The sequence below is a fragment of the Schistocerca cancellata genome, chromosome 5 (genome assembly GCF_023864275.1).
Source record: "Schistocerca cancellata isolate TAMUIC-IGC-003103 chromosome 5, iqSchCanc2.1, whole genome shotgun sequence".
In the NCBI taxonomy this organism is placed as follows: Eukaryota; Metazoa; Arthropoda; class Insecta; order Orthoptera; family Acrididae; genus Schistocerca; species Schistocerca cancellata.
Genome location: NC_064630.1, coordinates 413,549,374 through 413,573,803, shown reverse-complemented (window position 1 = coordinate 413,573,803; position 24,430 = coordinate 413,549,374). Strand labels below are relative to the sequence as shown.

Genomic DNA, 24,430 nt, shown 5'->3' with positions numbered 1-24,430 from the left:
TGGCACATGTCTTCAGCATGCAATTTACAATGCGTTCAAACTTTATCCATAATTTCTCAACATCCATCATACTGGAACTAAATGGTGTCCATTCATGATGTAAATGGGACGCTTACAACTGCTTGCTCTTTTAAGCAAAATTACTCCAACATAACAACACACACACATTTATGTTGTCTTCATTAATCTGTCTGTAGATCTATGTTATCAAGTAGATTAATGTGATCCATGTAGTCTCTTCACTGGTATCTGCTTTCAGAGTTGTGACTTTGCTATACTGAAAATAATCATGCTTAATCTGGGATGTTATTTGTAATTTCACTAACCATCAACAAATACTTTATTTACTTTACTTAGTCACTTGTCCGAGACAAAGAAATTTTGGTAAATAACAAAATATATTTCATTCCAGGTGTAAAAAAGTACATGATGGGGTCACACATGCTGCCAAACTGTACCCAAATGCGTATATCATAATGATCCTTATTGGGACATTGAAAGGTGAGTACAACAATGTAACATAGGAAGTTAATACACCAAAGATCTCTCTGTTCTTCTGAGAGAGAGAGAAAATTAATACTAGTAGTATGTGTGTTCATGAATGTGAGAAGATTTTAAATGAATTGTGAGAAGAAAACAATCACTAGTCTCCTTCCGTTCATGTCATAACATAATTTAATATTATGGGAACATTAAGCCTGATGGTCTTAGTGGTGATATTTGAGAAGGGTATGCTATATGCCAGCAGCAGGTTTGATCATCATCATCATCATCATCATCATCATCATCATCATCCAACAGAAACATAACACCACACTATACATAGTTCCATTACACTCATAACATAAAAGACACAACTATCTCATATCCACATGAAAAGGGACCAATTGTGTGGCAGAAGAAAATCCTTTCCGGCTAGGTGGCTGAGCCCCCCCCCCCCCCCCCCCCCCCCCAGGCAAACAGCCATCGACTTGACTTTTACTTATTAATACAGTTATTTGTGTTATCTGGGCAGCATGGAAGTAGCGGTAGAACTACTCAATTTTTCTCAAATAGTATGGCCTGGAGCTTCTTAAACGACATTTTGAGTTGCTTCCATTTTTATGCCAACTTTTGCGTTCATTATACACAGTAATGTTGTTGGAATAGCTAATTTGTTTTTTTTACCTCTTCTGATGCTTTGAGATAAGATGGTCACACAAATACTTTAATCATATTAACTTTTTATTGAAGTTACCCAGTTTTCATTGAACTCAGTTTCAGTTTTTATAATGAAGGAAAGTTGTCTTCAAAGCAGAAGTTGGTTAACTTGCCCAGCTAGTTGTAATGGGACCTACAATTTGATATGGACTCTGAATCGTGTTCCACCTTAGCATTTATCACATCAGATATCAAGTCTATATTACACCAGCATCTGTGAAAATTGCAGCTATCGGTGAAGCACGACTTTTATGATATGTAAAACAATAAGTCATTTTGACCGCAGAGAAGTGTAAGCACAAACCAACCATCTCCTTTAGGAGGCATCAGTGTTACACCTAGTGCTGACTGCAGGCACTGGAGAGTAATCGGTTGAATGAAAACAATAAAACAAGTGTAAACTGTATAAATCTCGGAGGTTGAAAGGTTTGAATGTGTATAATGATTTGTTTCAAAGAAATGGATTTGTCATAACATTTCAGCACCTTTAAGACATGTTATTGTAATAATGACATGCATGAGAAATTAGTGAATAACATAAGGTTATATGCAGTGATGAGCAAGTACTGTAGCATGTTCCATGATCACAGCACAGGATGACTCCCATCTTGTCTGCATGGCTTCAGTAGACTGTAAAGTTTAATTAATAGTGTTGTCTCAACATTTAGAGGACTGAAATGAGTATCAGCTTTTGTGTCATCTGTTTGATACTGTCTTCTGTGGCCTGCATTAGTGTTGACTTCCATTGTCCAAAAACCACCCAATCCTCAGACTGCAAGGGTATGTAAATGTCATCCCTGACATCTTGAACTGCAAGATCTAGTGTTTCTTGATAGCTCTCCCTCCAGTTTGTCCTGGAGTGATGGCAGCGTTGTTCAGTAACATGTGGAAAAATGCCATGTTTAGTGGTATGATGCTATGTTGGATTCAACATGTAATATTGACTGTTATTTATTGAGGATGGTCTGGACAACAGACACTATACTGAGGCTATTTTAGACCCCAAATACTGCCTGCCCTGCAGGCAACTCCACACCACAAATTTCAACAGGACTTTGCACGCAACAGATGGTATAAAGTTTGCAACCTTCATTAAAAGACAATGGATTAGTCCACTCTTGATACTACACATTGGCATGTTACCCATGAAATTGTGTGGATTATGGTTGGTCAACAACTTGTTAGTCATGATCCTTGTGCAACTACTGTTGAATCTTTGTGTACCCATGTACAAACTGAAGGAAGTAAGTTTTAGCATGACCATATTCAGGTCCTGTTTAATTCCACACTTCAGTGCTTAGAGGCTGAAATTTCAATGTAGAACTTCACACTAAATTCAGTTGTCAAAGTTAGAGGAAATATATGTTTGTTTCAGTCTAATACTGTCTGTTTTGATGTTATAATTTTCATGAACACTAGTGAATTTCATTTTGTACACTTTCTTTGAAAATCACTTTATTTTTGACCTGAATAAATGGAAATGGTTTCCTATATGACAGTTTAGCGACACTTTTTTATTATTTTATAGGAAATGGAGCAGGATTTACAAAACTCTTTGAACGCCTCATTAGAGGAGTGTGGACACCAACAGCTATGGAATTCATGCAACCAAGTTTGTAAGTATTAGTTCTGTTGTTACGATTAACTGTTAATTTTTTAAATAATTCGTTTTTCCGAATTTAAAACTTCTTAAAATTCAACAGTAAAATTCTGATAGTATGCTACTGCCACTACTTCCTATTTGCAATGGATTTGATCAAGTCCACAAAGTTGTTAGTGATCTGGAAATTTGTGAATATTTATTGCTGCTTTGGTAATATTCTGAAACCTGTTAACAAAATACTTATTTAAGTTTAGTTAATAAAAATGAAAAAAAATTAGTTTGTTTTTTATGAACTTTGTGGTACATTCCCTAAATAAATGATGCTAATTTCATGTAGTAGTTTTTAATGATAAATATGTAATATAAAATTATATTAATTTTTATGCTTTACCTTCATGTATCACTTTCAGCAAACACTATGATATAGAAGTGAAGTGAAAAAGCTATTTTTATTTGATCTGTGCTGTTAGTTCTCCTATATTCAACAGTAAATTGTTGACCTAGTCGTAAGAAAAACTAACTTCGAATTTCTGTGCAGACATCTTCAGTGATATTGTCTGTAGTTCTAAAGTTCACCACACAAACAAGCACAAATATATATTGGTTGCTTGAACATTATATTTTTCAGCTGTTACTGATATATACCTTCATGTTTTTTTTTTCTTTTTTACAGCCCAACAAAAGCATGCATAGTGGCATCAGTCATCTTTGTATTGGACAAAAAGACAGACATAATTTCAGCTCCACATGCACTTGTTTACTTTGGAATTGTAATCTTCTTTGTTTACTTTAAGGTTAGTAATGAAATACAAATAATATTTGTTTTTGATAACAATCTAATAAGACAAACAGCACAGCAGAAATAAAAGGGCACTAAATAGCTTGTGTTTGAATTTTATGCATTCCATCAGCTGCCATTGATCTTTCACAACAAATGATTATACTTTCACCTTTTACACCTTTTTTTCTATGCTATTATGCTGTACTTGGAAATATTGAGTATAAAATCCACATCTTGACACTGCTTTAAGTTTCTGTAAATTACCACACTACCCCAAATATAAGCTATGCCCTCAATTTTGAGTGGGAAAAGAGAGAAACTCAGTGGGAAAATATTTGTCACAGTACCCATTTACAGAGACTGTTCACTGGACACATGACAGTTTCTGAATTCTTTGGTGATAGGATGTGATGATATTTTGAGCCTTGAAAAGAGAATCTGTTAATATATAAAACTGACTGATTTCTTTTTAATCTTGCCTTTCGGAGTGACTATGTTATCCCCTCCATCTATATCTATACTCTGCTAAGTACATCCCATTGTACCAGTTATTAGGGTTTCTTTCCATTCCATTCAAATATAGATCACAGGAAGAATAATTGTTTGAATGCCTCTGTGCACACAGTAATTATTCTAATCTTATCCTCATGATCCGTGTGTGTGTGTGTGTGCGCGCGCGTGTGTGTGCGCGCGCGCTTTCCAACAGTCTTTTTGTTGTGTCTTTCTGTGACTCTGCTATATGGTGAGTAGCAACTATCCTTTTCATAATATTGTTGCAGTACACAGAGGGTTGTAGTATGTAGAGTTATACTACAGCTCTTGAAACTTTGTTAGTAAACTTTCTTGGATAGTCTACATCTGTCTTCAAAAGTCTTCCAGTTCAATTTCTTCAGTATATATGTGACACTCTACCATGGATCAAATAAACCTGTGTCCATTCATGCTGCCCTTCTCTGTGTACATTCAGAGTCTCTGTTAATCCTATTTGGTACAGGTCCCACACACTTAAGCAATATTTTAGAAATGGTCACACAAGTGATTTGTAAGCAAAGTCCATCACCTACTTTACCCATGGCTGAACCTATATGATCCTTATAGTGTGTTACACCTAGGTATTTGTATGAGTTGGTTGATTCCAACAGTGACTTGCTGATACTATGGCCATAGGTTACTATGTTTTTTTTTTCCATTTTGTGGCGTGCCTATTTTACATTTTTTAACATTTAAAGCAAGCTGCCAGTCTTTGCATCACTTTGAAACCTTATCAAGGTCTGACTGACTATCTATACACCTTCCTTCAGACAGTACCTCATTATAGATAACTGCATCATCTACAAAAAGTCTGAGGCTACTACTAAAATTGTCTCCAAGGTCATTAACATGAACATGAACAGCAATGGTCCCAGTATGTTTGCTTGTCACACACTGAAGTTTCTTCTATGTCTGATGATGACACTCTATCCAAGATAACATGCTGTGTCCTCCCTACCAAAAAGTCCTCAATCCTGTCACAAATTTCACTTGACCATCCTTTTGATAACAAGCATAGGTGTGGTACTGAGTCAAGTGCTTCTCAGAAATAAAGGAATACTGCATCTACTTGGTTGCCTTGATCCAAAGCTTTCAGTATGTCATGTGAGAAAAGTGCGAGTTGGGTTTCACATGATTGATGTTTTCAGAATTCATGCTGGTTGGCATGGGGGAGGTCATTCTTTTCAAGGTATCTCATTGCGTTTGAGCTCAGTATATGTGCTAAGATCCTACAACAAATTGAAGTCAAGGATATTGGACCACTTCTACTATGCTTCCTGAAAATGGGCATGACCTGTGCTTTTTTCCAAGAACAGGGTAGGGATTTTTGTTCAGAGCATTTATAATAGAATACAGTAGGAAGAGGGACTAACTCAGCCAAAAATTCAGTATAGAATCTGATAGGGATTCTACGAGGTGCTGGAGCTTATATATGTGTTTATGTAATTTATGTTGTGAGACAAAGGAAGGAGTCATTGGGTGATGTAAGGATGAATAATTTACTAGAGTTGTGATGGGGGGGGGGAAGCAATTTCTGTATCGGACTTACAAGTGCACCAGGGTACACTTTTGTAAGTCCTGGTGGGCTATTGTAATACAATCAACCGTCGGAAATAAGGTTTATCTAAAGCTAAGAGTACGATACCCATAGTGAAGAGTTGAAGTAATTTCATGACTGTGTATTGTGCTAGCTTAGCATATGAGGGATTTTTCAGAAGCTGTTTTTTTGTAATCTGCACCACGGCAAAGGTGTCTAGCACATGGACTGGCAATCTACATGTACATGATTACTCTGCAATTCACATTTAAGTGCTTGGCAGAGGGTTCATCGAACCACAATCATACTGTCTCCCTACCATTCCTCTCCTGAACAGCGCGTGGGAAAAACGAACACCTAAACCTTTCTGTTTGAGCTTTGATTTCTCTTATTTTATTTTGATGATCATTCGTACCTATGTAGGTTGGGCTCAACAAAGTATTTTCGCATTCGGAAGAGAAAGTTGGTGACTGAAATTTCGTAAATAGATCTCGCCGCGACTAAAAACGTCTTTGCTTTATGACTTCCATCCCAGCTCGCGTATCATATCTGCCACACTCTCTCCCCTATTACGTGATAATACAAAACGAGCTGCCCTTTTTTGCACCCTTTTGATGTCCTCCGTCAATCCCACCTGGTAAGGATCCCAAACCGCGCAGCAATAGTCTAACAGAGGACGAACGAGTGTAGTGTAAGCTGTCTGTTTAGTGGACTTGTTGCATCTTCTAAGTGTCCTGCCAGTGAAACGCAACCTTTGGCTCGCTTTCCCCACAATGTTATCTATGTGGTCTTTCCAACTGAAGTTGTTCGTAATTTTTACACCCAGGTACTTAGTTGATTTGACAGCCTTGAGAATTGTACTATTTATCGAGTAATTGAATTCCAACGGATTTCTTTTGGAACTATTTGGATCACCTCACACTTTTCGTTATTTAGCGTCAACTGCTACCTGCCACACCATACAGCAATCTTTTCTAAATCGCTTTGCAACTGATACTGGTCTTCGGATGACCTTACTAGACGGTAAATTACAGCATCATCTGCGAACAACCTAAGAGAACTGCTCAGATTGTGACCCAGGTCATTTATATAGATCAGGAACACCAGAGGTCCCAGGATGCTTCCCTGGGGAACACCTGATATCACTTCCGTTTTACACGATGATTTGCCATCTATTACTATGAACTGTGACCTTCCTGACAAGAAATCACGAATCCAGTCGCACAACTGTGTCGATACCCCATAGGTCCCGCAGCTTGATTAGAAGTCGCTTGTGAGGAACGGTGTCAAAAGCTTTCCGGAAATCTAGAAATGCGGAATCAACTTGAGATCCCCTGTCGATAGCGGCCATTACTTCGTGCGAATAAAGAGCTAGCTGCGTTGCACAAGAACGATGTTTTCTGAAACCATGCTGATTACGTATCAATAGATTGTTCCCTTCGAGGTGATTCATAATGTTTGAATACAGTATATGCTCCAAAACCCTACTGCAAACCGAGGTCAATGATATAGGTCTGTAGTTCGATGGGTTACTCCTACTACCCTTCTTAAACACTGGTGCAACCTGCGCAATTTTCCAATCTGTAGGTACAGATCTATCGGTGAGCGAGTGGTTGTATATGATAGCTAAGTAGGGAGCTATTGTATCAGCGTAATCTGGAAGGAGCCTAATCGGTATACAATCTGGACCTGAAGACTTGCCCGTATCAAGCGATTTGAGTTGCTTCGCAACCCCTAAGGTATCTACTTCTAAGAAACGCATGCTAGCAGCTGTTCGTGTTTCAAATTCTGGAATATTCCATTCCTCTTCCCTGGTGAAGAAATTTCGGAAAACTGCTTTCAATAACTCAGCTTTAGCGGCACAGTCATCAGTAATAGTACCATCGGCACTGCGCAGCGAAGGTATTGACTGCGTCTTGCCGCTTGTGTACTTTACATACGACCAGAATTTCTTCAGATTTTCTACCAAATTTCGAGACAATGTTTCATTGTGGACCCTATTAAAGGCATCTCGCATTGAAGTCGGTGCCAAATTTCGCGCGTCTGTAAATTTTAGCCAATCTTCGGGATTTCGCGTTCTTCTGAACATCGCATGCTTTTTCTGTTGCCTCTGCAACAGCGTTTGGACCTGTTTTGTGTACCATGGGGGATCGCCTCAGGTTCAGTTCTCGTTTTTAACAATCTCCCCCCCCCCTCATTTCTCACAGTGTTTCACTAGTGATAATAAAATTTAAATATATTCAAACAGTTCAATTCATACTTGAAAATTAACATATTCAGTTTATTTACAATTTACTACCCTTGTAAGTCCAAAGGCTGTGGGCTGGATAGAGGTAAAAAAATGTAGTATGGAATTGCTGTCTGTAGATGATCTGCTAAAGGAGCCCTTTTCCCATAGATCTTTGAGGTAAAAGTTGGATCTAAATCTGATTAGAGAAGGGCATGGGAAGCATACTGATTTGTGTTATACAACACAGAAATTTTGAAATGCTTACAAAATATTTTGATCAGCTTCTTAATTGTCTAGGACCAATCCAAAGATCTGATCTGAAACAGTCATGAAAATCTAGAAGAAGATTTACCCCAATATCAAAGAAATACATAAAGCTAGTGGAGGAGATTCGATTACAACAAACTTTTTGAAATTTTCTTTACCAAAAATAAAAAATGGGCTAAAATTAATCTTTGAGAAAACCTGGAAAACAGAAAAAAACTCTTTGGTGGGCGGAGGGTGGTCTTGATACATCCAGTATGTAAGAAAGGAAATAAACAAGATGATAACTTGAGAGGAAATTATTTGCAGCTAGTTGCACAAAACGTATGTTCCAAGCTTATACTATACAGAATAGACATAACACTGGAGAGTAGTTTATGTGAATATGATGGTGGTTTTTAGGAAGTGTAGATCATGTTCTGAACAACTATTTAATCTGAAGTCAATCATTTGCCACAGATTACTGAATTCAAAAGATGTTTGTTGATTTTCAAAAGGTCATTGATTATATTGACAGAAACTACAGATATTATAAAACTATGGGAATAGAAGCATGTTAATGGCTCTTTCAAGTTCCTAAACTATTTTGCTTGTGTGGGCGATTGGAAAACGTAAAACACTCTCTAAACATTTCTGTGTAGAGTTGCATTATGAACAGTAGTTCATGTAATGGTGTGATAGCATAGTTAAATACACTGACAGACAATTTGTCAGTTCAGGTTTGATTCCCACTGCTGCCATCCTCTCCCCCACTTACATTGTTACATGATTGAATATATTTCTATATTATAATTAAACAGTTCAATTCATATACATATAATTGATATATTCAATTTAGTTATGATTACTACTATTGTACTTCAAAAGGCTATTATGGGCCAGCACACTGTGGCACATTGATAAAATTTTGCATGAGCTGTGACTGTGAGTGTGAGCTGTATAGAAGATGCAGTAGATAACATTGGTAGCTCACATATTATGCTGATGCTATTCTGTAGAGGACAGTAACAATCATAAGAACATTGTTCTAGAATGCAAGCAGACTGGAAGATGATCAATAATTGGTGCAGAAACTTGCTACTCTCCCTCAACAGAAGCAAATACAATGGAATATGTGTACATTGGTGGAAAAACAGGCTACCTGATTATGCCACCTTTTTTCTGCCACTATAATTAGTCACTACTGTCAAATATGTATCTGAATCCATCCAGATTGATTTGAAGTTGAATAACCACATACATCTATTTGTGTAGAAAACAGATGCTAGAATAAGATCCATTGGAATCTGAGAAACTGTAATTTGTTCATAGAAGGAGCTTAAAAAACTCACCCAACTATTTCTTGAGTTTGCTCATAAGTCTGTGATCTTTATCAAGTCGGATTACTTGAAGAAAGAGAGAGAAAAAGAATGCATGGTTCGTTACTGCTTTGTTTAAGAGTCAGTGCCTCATAGAAGTGCTTGATCTTGAAATACCAATAATAATAATAGTAAACTTCAGTAGCAACAATGCGTACTTGTCTCAAAACAATGTGCACATCATTTCCTATCTTACAAAAAGTTCTCTCATCACGCTTTTTTCCTTCATTTGCACCGTATTTTAAAAAAATCAAGAACAATTCTCTGAGAATAAAAATACATATTTTAGTATTCTTATGCCCATTACAAAAGAAAATATTTGTGCATATCCACTATTCAGCTACAGTCATTATGTCCACTGACAGCTGACAGACAGTTGAAGACACGAAATTTAGAATTTCGTGCCTCGCTGAAAGATGTGTAACCTGTAAGTTACTCTTAACTGAATGAAATAGATATGTAAAGCAATCATTTTAAAATAACCTTCAAAACACTAAAAGCTGAGCTCTTCAGTGTTGGTGATAAGTTTTACTCACTTCAAAATGCATTTCATATGATATGTAAGTGCAAATCTATTTCCACACTCGGAGGGGATTCTTTGCACTGTGGCTGATGGAAGTAATTACATCATTAGCAATTTAAATACATTGATCAATAATGAATGGGGTTTGGTTGCCACCACTGTTGGTTAGCAGATGATACAGAGCTTAATCCATCCAACACATCAATAAACAAGACAATTTCAAAGTAAGTTACTCACAATGTTCCAGTGATTCTCAACTCTGATTGTCACTCCTGATTTTGTACATATGGACACTCCAAACACAATTATGTCTACTAGCTAATGTTTACAGCACCCAGAAAGCAATCAACACCAATTTATGTCATCTAATTTGTAACGAATCAGAGCTCCCATAAGCCACCACGCCAGTAGTGTTCTTCGATTTTTTCCAACAGTAGATCTTGTTATCAATTATTTTGGTTGTTTGTGTGTGCAACTGTCTTTCTATGGTGTGTTTAGTTCATGGAAAGTATCCAATATGTCTAATTGTTGTTACCACTCTTTTTCAGCTTTCATCAGTGCTGCTTGGTATACATGATCCATTTGTACCATTCGAAAATTTGTTCTGTGCGCTGTTCCTTGGTGGAATATGGGATTCGCTTGCCAGAATCCTTGGCCGAGGTGGGAACAAAGATGAAAAGGCTGATTCAAAGAAGAAGGATTAAGACAACACATGTAATGCAGGAAGTCAGCATTGTTACTCAGCATGCGTCTGTCAAAGGCTTCTATGAAAATTATTGACAGTGCATGTTGCATGAAAAGTGCTCTTGTGTTACTAACAATGCATGTTGTCCTTGTAAATTAACTGTGTTGAAATTTTCCTAATCCCTTCACCTGATATTTTTCAGTTTTCATTCACTTACAAACGCAAGCATACAACTTCAGTGAGAGGCAACAAGCCACAAAAATTTGCAGGCTTTTATATGTGGTGGTTTTACTTTTTATGTTTTTGTAACATATTTTTTTTTACTTACCGTATTATTTGTGAGTAATAATGTTTTGAAGTAAAGGTAGCAGGTACTTACAATTAAAACTCCCTCTGTTAAGTATAGTGAGAAAAAATTATAACTTCATTTACTCTAAACATTACACTACTCATAAAACTTCGCAACACATTCTCTGTAATCTCATGAGTAACTGAGAGAGCATAAAATTATCTGCATCCCGATATCTAATAGTTCCACCAGAATGATTACCCATCGAACAATTTGGCAGCTGACCTGTTGATAGCAAAAGGCAGCTTCTGCTCTTATTTTTACCCAGAACTGTTTAGTTAAACCAACATTGATGGAAACAGCTAACTTTGTCATTCAATGTTATGTTTATGTGCTGTGCAAGAATATTCTGCTGAAGAGAGTAAGGAGTACTCATAAGATTTGCTGCAGTCATCCTTAACTTTTGTCTAAGGAAATGATTTTTATCTTTTTTTAAAATTCCATTTTCCATTAGGCTTGTTAAGCCTCAAAATATCCTAACCCACAATAATGTACAAAAGATGAGTACAAGTTTCTGGAATAATCGTCTATGAAAGCAATGAAATATTCCAAACCACCTAGTGATGCCATTTCCATGGCCCCACATATGTTAGTGTGAATTGGGTGTAATGCTTGTAAAGCTCTAGAATTAATATTATTCAATGGCTGTTCTGTTTGCTTTGCTTAGAGACATGTTGTGTATTTGACAGGATCTTTACTGATTATCAGAAAGCTGAGCTTACTTTCTTGATATAATCTGGCAGCTTATTCGCATCTGTAAAATTCGTGAGTCCTGTCCTCCAGTGCCACAGAATAGCTGCGTGCACACTTACTTCACAGTCTTATGTAGAGTGATTTAAAAATTTTGCAAGAGACACACCTTGAGAATAGCTGTAAGGTTCTCAGTCAAAATATCGGAACAATAATTAATAATATCCTGGATGCACACCTGAAAGTTGATGAAACAAACTTAATTTTTCCCAATTTATGAGAGTATGTTCACATATTTTCCAACTCTTTCACATGATTTCATAGTAGTGTTAATGAGGTCCTGCAGCGAAGCCACTTACCTGGCTATGCCAGCTTCATCTAATTTCCTCCAGTTTACCATTAACTGTAAGTGTCTTGTTTAAGCACATAACTCAATGGATTTGACAACCAACTTCAATCTGCGTATATTCTCTCTTTCGATTAGTGTTAACTTGCACACAGTCCTAAAATTCCTCACTTTGTAAACACGAGTTACAACTTTCATAATTATCATGTCCAGTGAGATTCTTAATTTGAAACAGATTTTGTCATGTCTCAAGTACAGGAAAAACTATGAAGAATCCACAATTAATATTAAAGTTAAATTGTCAGTACCAACTTCAAAATACAAGGTGTCACAAATTTTTCCCTAAGCCTTCGAATGGTAACTGAAAGCATGCTAGGAATTTATGCTGTCATCTGCAATTAAAAAGGAAGGCTACTCACAAACTGTTTTAAGAGTACCTTCATTTACTTCAAAGATTATGTAACTTACAACATAAACTCACAACCACCAAATACTTCAAAATCTCATGAACAACTGTGAGAAGCTAAATGTAAAGTAGTATAGTATGTTTGCAAGATAAAGTTTTTTCACCATAAATAACGTTTTTGAGTTGGTAAGTAACTTCTCAAGTACACATTTGTGTAATAAAAGAATATTGCTCAAAATAATGATCATACTTAAAAAAACAATGTATTTCTTTGTTATTATCATCATATTAAACATTTTTGTCATAGGAATTACCATGACTCAATTTACCTTCTGTTTTCATTTCGCATAACATTCTGCAACCAAATTTGGTCCCATCTGTTGTATCTCCAATCAGAAATGCTTACTTAAAGATTTTGCATCTCACATTCATGCACATCAAATGCTCCCTTTCCTAGAGCCTAACTATGCCTGATATGTGTGTTTGGCTCCAATGGGTTTTGAGTGATCTGCTCCCCACACCTCAAAGCAAAACACCAGCTTTAAAGCCAGCAAAGTGAGCACTCATGTAGAGTAACAGCTACAAACCTTACCACTAATGATGTCTGGCAAAAAATTAAGATGAAACATGTATGGCATGATAAAATACAAATGTCAACAAAAGTTACAGATGTTGATCCAGTTAATTGCTCTTTCCTGTATGCAGAAGGGGTGTGTGTGTGTGTGTGTGTTTGTTTTAGCAATACTTAAGAGCACAAACTGAAGTTCCAGCCTACTCGTGAAATTAAAAATTTTCCTCTATATACAATTAATTATATTTCATAGGAAGTGCTTTTCATTTTGACATTGTGTATGTGAAACTATCTTGATTTATTGTTCAAGGAGAAGCTCGCCTGTTTCTTTTCTTTTTTAAAAAAAAATTATGGGCCAGTAATTCAGGGTTAATAAGAGAGTTATTTGAAGCAGTATAAAAATCAGATTATTATTTTTTTTCTTTGCAAGATTTATCTTGCTCAAGAATAAGCAAGGGTGCCCTACATTGAAACAAACTTAATCGTCTAATAAAGCACTACCATTTCAAAATAAATCAAAACCACAAGAAAATGGGACATTAAATACGAAATAATTGCTGATTTTGTTCGGCTCATACCAACTCTGATGACTTCTTGCTTTATTGCAGCTTGCATGCATTGAGGAATAATGTTGCTGAAATCTCTCAGAATAGCAATTTTTTTTTTTTAAGAAAATATGATAATAAATTTAACTCTAAATCTGATTATATATGTATATTGTATTGCTGATTAACAAATAAGCCTATCAAATATAAAAACCAGAACTTTCATTTCTTTTATTTCATCATACATTCTTTCAGTCTGTTCTTCATCTCCAGAATCAGTAGGCATATTTGGTACATCTGTACTATTGTGGTGGTTCTCAACTTTTTGTTGATTTTTTTTTGCTGACAAACCTGAACTAACTTGATGAGGAATCCTGTACCTTCTGCCACTGCACTTCTCTAATTCTCACTATAACCTCAAGCTATCCATTTATCTTTTTCAAGTTCTTTAACTTACTAAGGGCCTAATCAATTAAGGGAACTAACATTCCAATCTTCAAACCACAGCATGCCAAATTTATTTTCGCTAATGGCAACATCCTCCTCAATAGTCCCCATCCAGACCTCAAAATGGAGGACTATTTTATCTGTGGGGTATTTTACTCAAGAGGATGCTGTTACCATTGAACCATATAATACAGCTGCTTGTCACCAGGAAATACAATGGGTGTAGTTTCCCCTAGCTCTCAGCTGTTTGTAATATTATACTAGCAAGGTCTAAGTTGGCTAATGTTATAAGAGCAGATCAGTCACTCATTCAGACTGTTTCCCCTACGACTGTTGATCAAGTTGCTGCCTCTCTTCAGGAACCGTATGTTAGTTTGGTACATATGATGCAATAAAAAAATTAATTGACTGGAGAAATTAATGGAAGCTTAAGTTTCTTTCATAATTTTGCACAGAGCATAATTTAATCATTATAGAAACTTGGTTTAAGACTCATGAGAGAAGGCTGCGAGAGACCTTAAAATAAACTTTAACTGCAAAACATTTCCAGATGCAGATTTGAACCATAATTAATCAGTTAAGGACTACAAATTAAAAGAAAAATTGTGGAGATGTATGGATAATTTGAAAGAATAGATGTCCTGAGCTTCAAAGAGAGCATTAGGCAACATATGATTGAAGCAAGGAAAGGAGCAGTGGTTGCTGGTTATCATGTATTACTGCACTCCAGTACGTTGTAAATATCCAACTAAAATTATGCCATTTATCTTTGAATGCAAGTTGGGAAATGCACTAAAGTTATGTCATTTCTCTTTAAGTGTGTGCTGGTATGCAAATAAAATGGACAAAAACATGTTTTGTAGTGCTCTCTCTGCAATAAGTAGAAACCAGTGTAGAGTGTTGAAATTGTGGTCAGCCATGCTAGTCAACTCAGAGAAGGAATGCAGCTGTATGTTTTTGTCTGTGCATTCTCTGACGCGATGTTATCCCTTCCGACACTGTGAGTACAATGTGGCTCACAGCACCAGGTCAGTATTTTTCATTGAAATTACGAGTAATATATTGTGCAAGTTTAGAGTATGAGGGATTTTTTAGGAGCAGTTGGCATGACGGCAACATAGCCGAATGGTCTAGTGCACGGACTGGCAATTCATTGGCTCAGTTTCTTCCCTCCCACCTGCCATTTTAAACTATTAATTATAAAATTCAAATACATTTAAACAGTTCAGTTTATATACATAAAAATTAATATATTGAATTTATTTACAATTACTACCTTTGTAAGTCAAAAGGCTACAAGCTGCAATACTGGAGCACATTGACTAAAATTTTGCACAAGTCAGCTGCCACTGGAAAGGAGTACAATAGAGATCATTGAGAGATTAAGCAGTGAAGGCAGCACATTATCAAACAGGCAAACCCCAACTGGCTAACACATGCGGCGTGAAATGATCAAACCTAGGAAATGTAGTAGGTGAAAGATAGACATGTATGTCAGAAGAATGAGACTGACAGGAAATGAAAAATTGCAAAGCAGTAACAGCTGGAAAAGAAATGCAAAGCTATAGAACCAATCGTGAATACTGGACAAACAGATGCCACATATATGAGAATTAAAGAAGCACCTGAATGAGTATAAAGACCTCAGATGACAAGTCAGCACTAAACAAAGAATGAAAGCCTGAAAGATGGGAGGACTGTACAGAAGAGCTGTACAAAGTGAACAAATTTGAAGACAAGATTATGGAAAGAAAAGAAGAAGATGAGATAGAGGTGTAATATGATGAAAAGAATTTGACAGAGAACTGTAAGATGTAAATCAAAACAATGCACCTGGAGTAGAGCATTCCCTCAGAATTATTGAGATTGCTGGGAGAACAGACCATGACGTTATTATTTCACTTGGTGTGCAAGTTATGTGAAACAGACAAAATACCCTCAGACTACAAGAAGAATGTAGTAATTTAAATTCTAAAGAAGGCAGGTGCTGACAAGTACAAATACCACATATGTGTTTAATGAGTCATGGTTGTAAAAAGACTGACACCAACCATGTACAGAAGAGTAGACAAACTGACATGTGTTGCCTTTGGGAAAGATGAGTTTGCGTTCCAGAGAAACACAGGAAGAGGTAAGGTCAATACTGATCCTATGACTTATCTTAGAAGACAGGTTTAAGAAAGGTTAACCTGTTTTTATATTATTTATAGGTTTATAAAACGCTTTCAAAAATGTTTGGTGGAATACATTCTTTGAAATTGTTAAGGCAGTGGGGATAAAATAAAGGGAGCAGAAAGTTATCTACAACATGTACAGAAACCAGGCTGCAGTTACAAGAATCAAAGGGTACGAAAGAGAATCAGTAGTTGAGAAAGGAGCAAACAGGGTTGCAGCGTCTCCATGATGTTACTCAGTCTGTATATTGAACAAGCAGTATAGGAAATCAAAGAAAAATGTGGAATGGGAGTTAAAGTTAAATAAACAAAAATAAAAATTGTGGTTTATTGATGACATTGTAATTCTGTTAGTGACAGAAAAGGACCTGGAGAAGCAGTTGAAGGGAATGGATATTTTATTGGAAAGAGGGTACAAGATGAACATTAACAAAAGTAAAACAGGCATAATGGGATGTTGTGCTTTTTGAGCAACAACATATACATAGTCCACATTTTATATCTTGTCTACTTAGGCCCTCATCAGTTATGTTGTTGCTCAAAAAGCACAACATCCCATTATGCCTGTTTTACTTTTGTTAATGTTCATCTTGTAACCTCTTTCCAATAAAATATCCATTCTGGTAAGTTAAGTTTTGAAATATGAGTGAAAGAATACAACAGTGTTAACAGAATATTGTTTTCTCCAGAGTATAAAGGTTTTAGTGACATGCTGTACATGTAGGCATTTCTCTAACTTTACTCTTGATGTCATGTTCATCACATACAAGTGGGAATTGCAGAATTTATTTATATGTTAGCAAGTTGAATGGAATATGTGCAGTTATTTGTGAAGTTGCTGAATTATGGATGTTAATTTCATAATGATGTTGCTTGAGTGTTCTATTGACAGTTGAGTCACCTGCATTGGTTAAATGAAATTCTGTGATACATATTTGCTTACGGGATCTAGAAGATTGTAGACAGTAGAATATTATTAGTGAGTATATAATGTTCAGAAATTTGGATTAAAGGAAAAGATGCAGTATTGTACTGTTAATTACTTCTGTACTGTTAGTCTATGACTGAATTGGATTAACGGCTAAAAGCTATGTGCTTCATCATGGGTTAGTTTAGATAGTGTGAGAGCATTACATGAATGCTATACAATAAAGATATTGTGTATCCTTGAGAGCTGAACTGTGAAAATTCTGAGATGTCATATACCAATATATGACCACTTGTATTTGATGTACATGACCTCAAGAGTAAAATTAGGAAAATGCCTACATGTACAGAGTGTCACTAAAACCTTTTTACTTTGGAGAAAATGGTATTCTTTTAATACTGAAGTATTCTTTCATTGTGTTACTTACGTAATCACACTAATATTTCAAAACTTAACGTGTTTCAGCCACACAAATTCCAAATGCACACATCACAACATACTTTAATGACAACACATTGTGAGCACCATGTGCAAATAACATTTAAGATGACCAATGTGTGGTTGAATCCAGTTACATTGTCATTGTCATTGTCTCAATGACAGAATAAAATAATATATGTAAAATATGAAAGGAAATACATCTGCTTTAAATCACAAAAAATGTTATTTTGAGTTCTGAAAGCCAACCCTCAGCATACAATTAGTTAAATAGTATATAACTTTTCTTTTCACACACCTTCTGTGAATGGTGTGGACCGAGATGGTCTTGGGGAGGGGTGAGGTGAGATGATGGAGATGATGATGATGATGATCCTAATCCTAATCCATCATGTACCCTCTGTTACACCTTATGCCGACTTGCAGAGTCTAGATCTACCACTTTCCCAGAGGTACAACCAAAGTTATTTCTGTGGTTGTGAATGACACTCCATTGAGGCAGAGAGATTACTAATAAATTCTCACTACAGTAACTAGTTTGTTGTTTAGAACATAAGATATTTAGACGGTCTTCAATGATTCTACGTAATTGCTTAAGTTCAGAGGAGTGAGGAGAAAGCTCCTGTGTCAGTGGCTCCTCTGCCCTACTTTTCAGGTCTTCAAGAAATGTGTTTTAAGTATGTTTTCAACCTTCCTCCAAGTTCTGGACTTTGAGGGTCTGTGGAAGATGATCTATGTTCCTGCAAGGCACATGTGTCTACCAGTTCCCTTGCAGTACAGCTTGGCAAATATTGGTCATTAACATTTAAGACCATAACAACAAAGCAAATCAGCAAATGCTGGACACAGCATCAGCAGTGGTCACTGCATGAAGTATAACATGAATATTTTGTCCTCCACTACCGATTATTGGGATAGTGTTGTAATGACAATTTACTAGCATATGGCCTTATAAATAGTGATGAAAGGTTTTGTTTGAATTCTACATGGGATCCATTTTTATCTAGTGAAAAAGTACATAGTTTAAGTGAGCACCACACTTTCATCAGTCTGCCAGTGTTTAGTTTCTCTACATGTTGTAAGCATTTACTTCATGGCATTAGTGTTGATTATGTGTGGCCTCTTATTGGTCCTTGGGTGAGTACAGCCTCAACCTCCAGGATTTATATTGAGCACCAGTAGGTTAGGCGGAAGTCCATGCCTTGAAAATGACTGGAGGTTTAGCTGTCTAAGTGTTTGTGGTTTCTGAAGAATTTGCATAGCTGTATCCCAAGATATTCAAACATGAGACAGAAACTTTACTTCTCAGATTAAGACATTATGGAAATGTGAAGAAAATCTTTTGAGTGTCGACAAAAACTGTTTGAAAGAAAGTACAGTTAATTCCAAGTGCATAATGTTCAACTAGTGATGGAAACAATGTAACTGAAAACAAAAAGAAACATGCAGTCCAGTGAGGCTGAAGGTGAAAAAAAAAAAAAAAAAAAAAAAAGGTTTTGGAGAGCTGCTTTGCTGGAATGCAACCAGCATAAATTATCCGTGGCAATAAGAAGCTAAAATAATGAGTGCCAGCAGCTTGATACCGTAATATATGGTGAGCTGTTTCTACTTCTCAACTTGTATAAGTGCTATCCAATCATTCCATGTAAAAAAAAATTCTGCTTTCACTTATTCAGGACAGACTTTTGTACCCTATATATTGCATGATTGTTAGCATCTGAAATTCATGTGAATCAAACACTTCACCAAGTATTGTTTTGGTGTTTACTGACAAATCTTTTATTTCCTGAATGACAGGAGATACCTTCTTAACTGTCTGGTATTCAAACATGTGAAAGTCCAGACAGAACAATAATAAATACAAAATACATAAACTGGAAGAAACACACAAATACAATTTTAATACTGCTGCTTCTGGACCCTGAAGACTTTCTCATAAAACCTACAGAGAAAATCAGAAAGAAATATCTGGATTGTAAACACACCCGAGATAGAAGTCTGGACAGAATGAAACCATTGGACACAATGAATGGAATTTAAATTTCTGTAATGTTAACCTGTTTCATTTGAAACTAAGTTTGAGCAATTTGGTAATGCTTCCACAGAGTGAACGAAACTGAAAAGACAGAATAAATACTTGGATGACATAAAAAAATTGGGAGAGATTGATGCAGATCATTTGATGAGAGCAAATTATTCTTACTTTACTGCACTATGAAAGATGTGCTGAACTGAGACGTAAGCATGTGCGAGTGCTTGTCATGAATATCTGAAAATACATTTTTAAAACATGTTGACTTGATTCTAAAAGAAACTCCAGATTCTGCCTCAAAACAATAATAAAATTATATTCTATCTTCGAGAATATCTATGTAATAAAAATGTACTTGTCTTACTTCAGACAGGATTACAGGCAAGGATATGATGATAAATAAATCAGCCACCCTGTTTGGGGTGCGAGTAGGACAGAGTTACTGCAAGACTGAAGCTGTATGCTTGGTTGCCTCAGTTGGTAGGAAGTGTCTTGAGTTTCAGCCACAGTCCAACACAGTTTTAACGCCGAGGACGTTTACTTTCACATACACACTTCCGCAGACTGGAAATTTCATTCTGGAATGTGGCATGAAGCCTCAACAAGTATGAGTGAGACTACGAGTTCAAAGATGTGGTTGGCCTCAGGACTTTCTTTACGCTTTGACAACTTTAACTTCTGGAAATACAATTGCACAGGAATGAAAAGTTTCACTGCAATTTGAATTCTGTGTTAACCTGTAGGTCCCTACAAATTGCTGAGTAAACTGAAGTTCACAGCAGATGAAGGTAAATGAATATGATGACAATGCTAAATAAAACACTGCACTGTTCATATCAACCTTACATAATGCTTAGCTGAGGTTTCAGATAGTGTGTCAAAATTGGTCTCTTCCTTTATATAAACCTTCCTTTTTGTTTAATGTCTAGCCTATGGTATATACTTGTAGCTTAGAGATTGCAGTGTGTCGCAGAAAGATTTCACCACAGATATTCCCTCTTTAGATTTATGTAATAAGAAATTATTCCGTTGTCAATTATTTCAGTAATGAGACAATGAGCCAAATGTAAGATAAACTGTATAACATCCGATATATGAAACTTCCTGGCAGATTAAAACTGTGGTTGCAAGTTTGAGTCTCGGTCCAGCGCACACTTTTAATCTGCCAGGAAGTTTCATATCACTGCAAACTCCACTGCAGAGTGAATAATCTCATTCTGGAAACATCCCCCAGGCTGTGGCTAAGTCTTGTCTCTGCAATTCTATTCCTGCAAGGTTCACAGAAGAGCTTCTGTGAAGTTTGGAAGGTAGGAGGTACTGGAAGAATTGAAGCTGTGAGGATGGGTTGTGAGTTGGGCTTGGGTTGCTCAGTTGGTAGAGCACTTGCCCGCAAAAGGCAAAGGTCCCAAGTTCATGTTTGGGTCTGGCATGCAGTTTAATCTGCTAGGAAGTTTCACATCAGCGCACACTCTGCTGAAGAGTGAAAATCTCATTCTGATCCCATATATATTGATTATTCTACTCATCATAACTTATGGAATGAATATACGACGGTTGACTGAAAAGTAATGCCTCCACCTTCGTAACTCTTCAACAGTTGGCAGCATTGGTATGCAGTAGGTACAGGCTTGTTTCGAAGCCTCTTCTGTACAGTTCCAGTTGGCGGGAAGCCTTAGCATTGAATGGTTGTGGTGTCACAGTGTAAAGTATGGAATCCCGCGCAGACGGTCAGTCAGTGCGATTTAAGTGACATGTAGCCATTGATTTCTTGACAGCAGAAGGTGTCACGTCAAAGGAGATTCATCAGAGAATGAAAGCAGTTTATGGTGATTGTGTTGACGTGAGTACTGTGCGTCGTTGGGTGAGTAAGTTTAAAGATATTGATGCGGGGACATCTGACCTGCGTGAAAAACAAAGAGTTGGTCATTCTGTGACAGCAACCCCCGAGTTTCAGAAGCAAACTGTTGATAGATTGATTCAGGATGATTGTCATATCACTCAGAGAGAAATTGCAAGCACAATCAGCATTTCACAAGAACGTGTGGGTCACATTATGGCTTTGCTTGGCTATCGGAAGATCTGTGCACGATGTGTACCCCAGATGCTGACTCCTGAAATGAAAGTGCACAGACTTGAAATTTGCCAGGAACTCCTCTCGCATTACGAGACTGAAGGTGACACCTTTCTCCTTTCAGTTGTGACAGGAGACAAAATGTGGTACACCATTATGAACCGGAGACGAAACAGTCTGTGCGATACAAAGAGTCACCCCAGAAAAAGAAATTCAAGACGCAGTCCTCACCTGGAAAAATCGTGGCCACAGTGTTCTGGGAGGCAGATGGTGTTATCCATTTTAATTTCCTTGATCGTGGAACAACAATAAATTCAGAGCATTACATCACACTGAAACAACAGCTAACGAGAGTCCAAAAGGAAAAGGGAAATGCTTTCCTGCAGCATGACAATGCCAAACCACACACTTCACGTGGCACCACAGCACAACTTCAGAGACTGAATCTCACCACCGTATGGCATCCTCCATACAGTCCAGATTTAGCACCGTCTGAATTCCATCTGTTCCTGAAAAGAAAGACAATCTGCGGGGAGGGTCATCATTCTTATGAAGACATTGAGAGAACTGAGAGACTGTGGTTGTGGAAACAGTGTGTCGACTTCAGAAAACTTGTTCATTATTGGCAGAAATGTATCCAATTGGCTGGTGATTATGTGGCAAAGTGAATACTGTTAATTAAAGATCACATTCTAAGGATTTCTGAACTTGATTTATTAAAACATTGCCATCCAAACTTAATTAATGAAGGTGGGGACATTACTTTTCATTCAACCCTCGTGTTTGTGTGTGTGTGTGTGTGTGTGTGTGTGTGTGTGAGAGAGAGAGAGAGAGAGAGAGAGAGAGAGAGAGAGAGAGATATCACCATTTCAGTGCAACACCAGTAGTGCCATCTGCAAGTGCTATATAAAGGTGGAATAGATGGCTGTGTGGACACTTTTTTTAGTCCACACATTTGAGGGCCTTAGTGAAGCCATAAACTATACCAAGGGATAATTTTTCTTGTTTCTCCCTATCAGAATTATATGAATTTCTCTGCAGTTGAAGATAGTGAACAAGCTCTGTTCAGAATATGAAGTCTGTTTGCTAAATAGGTCACTTTATCAAACGGTTTGGAGAAGATTGGGCTCAGTGAACTGGATGTATTAGAAGTGATTCGTTTTTCCACGGTTTTTATAAATGACCGCAATTATTGCAAATTTAAATCTCTTAAAAATATGCCTTGAGTTAGTGACAGATTGCAAAGACAGCTGCAGTGATCTCCTAGAAATCAGTATTGTAGGTTAATGCTTTACTACCAATGTCAGCACAGCAGTGAATTACCACTTTTTTGTGAGCTGTTGCTTCTGGTAATTTCTGTAGAGTATGTATTTCTTAGTAGTCAGTCAATGGTGTTTACACACCAGTTGTAACCTGCTGCTATTCTCAGTTACTGCATTCAGCAACCAAGTAACTCAATTCTTGCTGAGTGCCATTTAAAATCATACCATAAGCGAACTGCAAGAACTATTAGTAACTTGATAGAGTTGACTTGATAAAAAGTATGCTGGTAACAGCAGACACAGATTATACTGTATCATCAGATTCAATTTCATCTTTTGGATGTGCTATAAATGGAACCATACCTTTCAAACTTTTTTTAATCATTCATGTGACTTAATACAGGTTACATATATACAAATATGGAATGAATGTAAATGCAAATGTGTCTATATATTCTGCTTTATAACTTGCACAACTTATTACAGACACACCAGGGGATGACTCTAATGATGCCAATGCTGCTGCCAATGCAACTGCCGATGCTGCTCCTGAGACAATTGATTACAATTATGTTGATGCAGCTGATGAGGATACAGAGTGAAGTGAATATTTCTCTCAAAGAACCAAATAATGGAACTAGTCAACTTTGTTTGATAAGTGCACCTATGCCTGTGTTGTGATTTGACTGTTGTGATGTTTGCTTTTTGAACACAGTTCCAAGAGTGTGATTCCTGTTTGTTTGTGTGATGATAACTATGATGCCATTTTTCACCATACTCTTTGATATTTATATGAAGAATTTTGTATACACCATTTTACTGCATGATCATTATTCATTTACATAAACTAGTCATATGTGCTATAAGATATATGTAAGTCTTGCCTAAATCAATAAGCGTACACCAACTGACAAGATTCGATGACCTGTTAACCATCAGTTCTAGCCATGTTTCTGAACCAAGTGGGTGCAGTTTAGAGACACGGAACTGATGGCAAAATTTTTTGGTGATAATGTTATTGAATTAAATGAAATATATATTTTAAGACTATTTTACCTGTACTGTTACAAAAAAATATGGTTCATGTTTAAATATCTATCAGACAGTTATTACAAGAGATTCTTGTAAATATTTGACACGTATACAATGAGAAAACCTCACAAACTCCATTTTTCTTAAAAAAATATATAAATAAAGGCACTGTACAACTAGAATATATTTGTAAATTCTATGAATCCTTCTCTAAAAACCATCCTTTATCTATATCTACCTCTAATGACACAGTACCACACTATTAACCATTTTTTTAAAGGGACAGAAGTTATTTTACCAAATATTTTTTTCTTCCACATTTGTTGTACGTCTCTCACATATTTGAAGAGATAATAAGTATTATGTGGAAAAATATTCCTGATCTAAAATGTGTGATGCACCTGCAAAACAATGCCTATCATGTGAA

The 24,430-nt window shown here is 36.6% G+C and overlaps 1 protein-coding gene across 2 annotated transcripts in view; it reads left to right on the top strand.

The window, feature by feature from the left end:
- The window catches only part of LOC126187554 (trimeric intracellular cation channel type 1B.1), a 44,080-nt gene extending 19,895 nt beyond the window's left edge, over positions 1 to 24,185 (top strand). The window contains exons 4-8 of one of the 2 annotated variants that reach the window (XM_049928707.1): positions 413 to 501; positions 2,729 to 2,816; positions 3,477 to 3,597; positions 10,576 to 10,753; positions 23,458 to 24,185. In XM_049928707.1, coding sequence (XP_049784664.1) covers positions 413 to 501; positions 2,729 to 2,816; positions 3,477 to 3,597; positions 10,576 to 10,731 — 454 coding nt within the window. In that variant the 3' untranslated portion in view covers positions 10,732 to 10,753; positions 23,458 to 24,185. The remainder of the gene's footprint in view (positions 1 to 412; positions 502 to 2,728; positions 2,817 to 3,476; positions 3,598 to 10,575; positions 10,754 to 23,457) is intronic. The other variant, XM_049928706.1, reaches the window with a different exon arrangement.
- Positions 24,186 to 24,430: the final 245 nt, after the last annotated feature.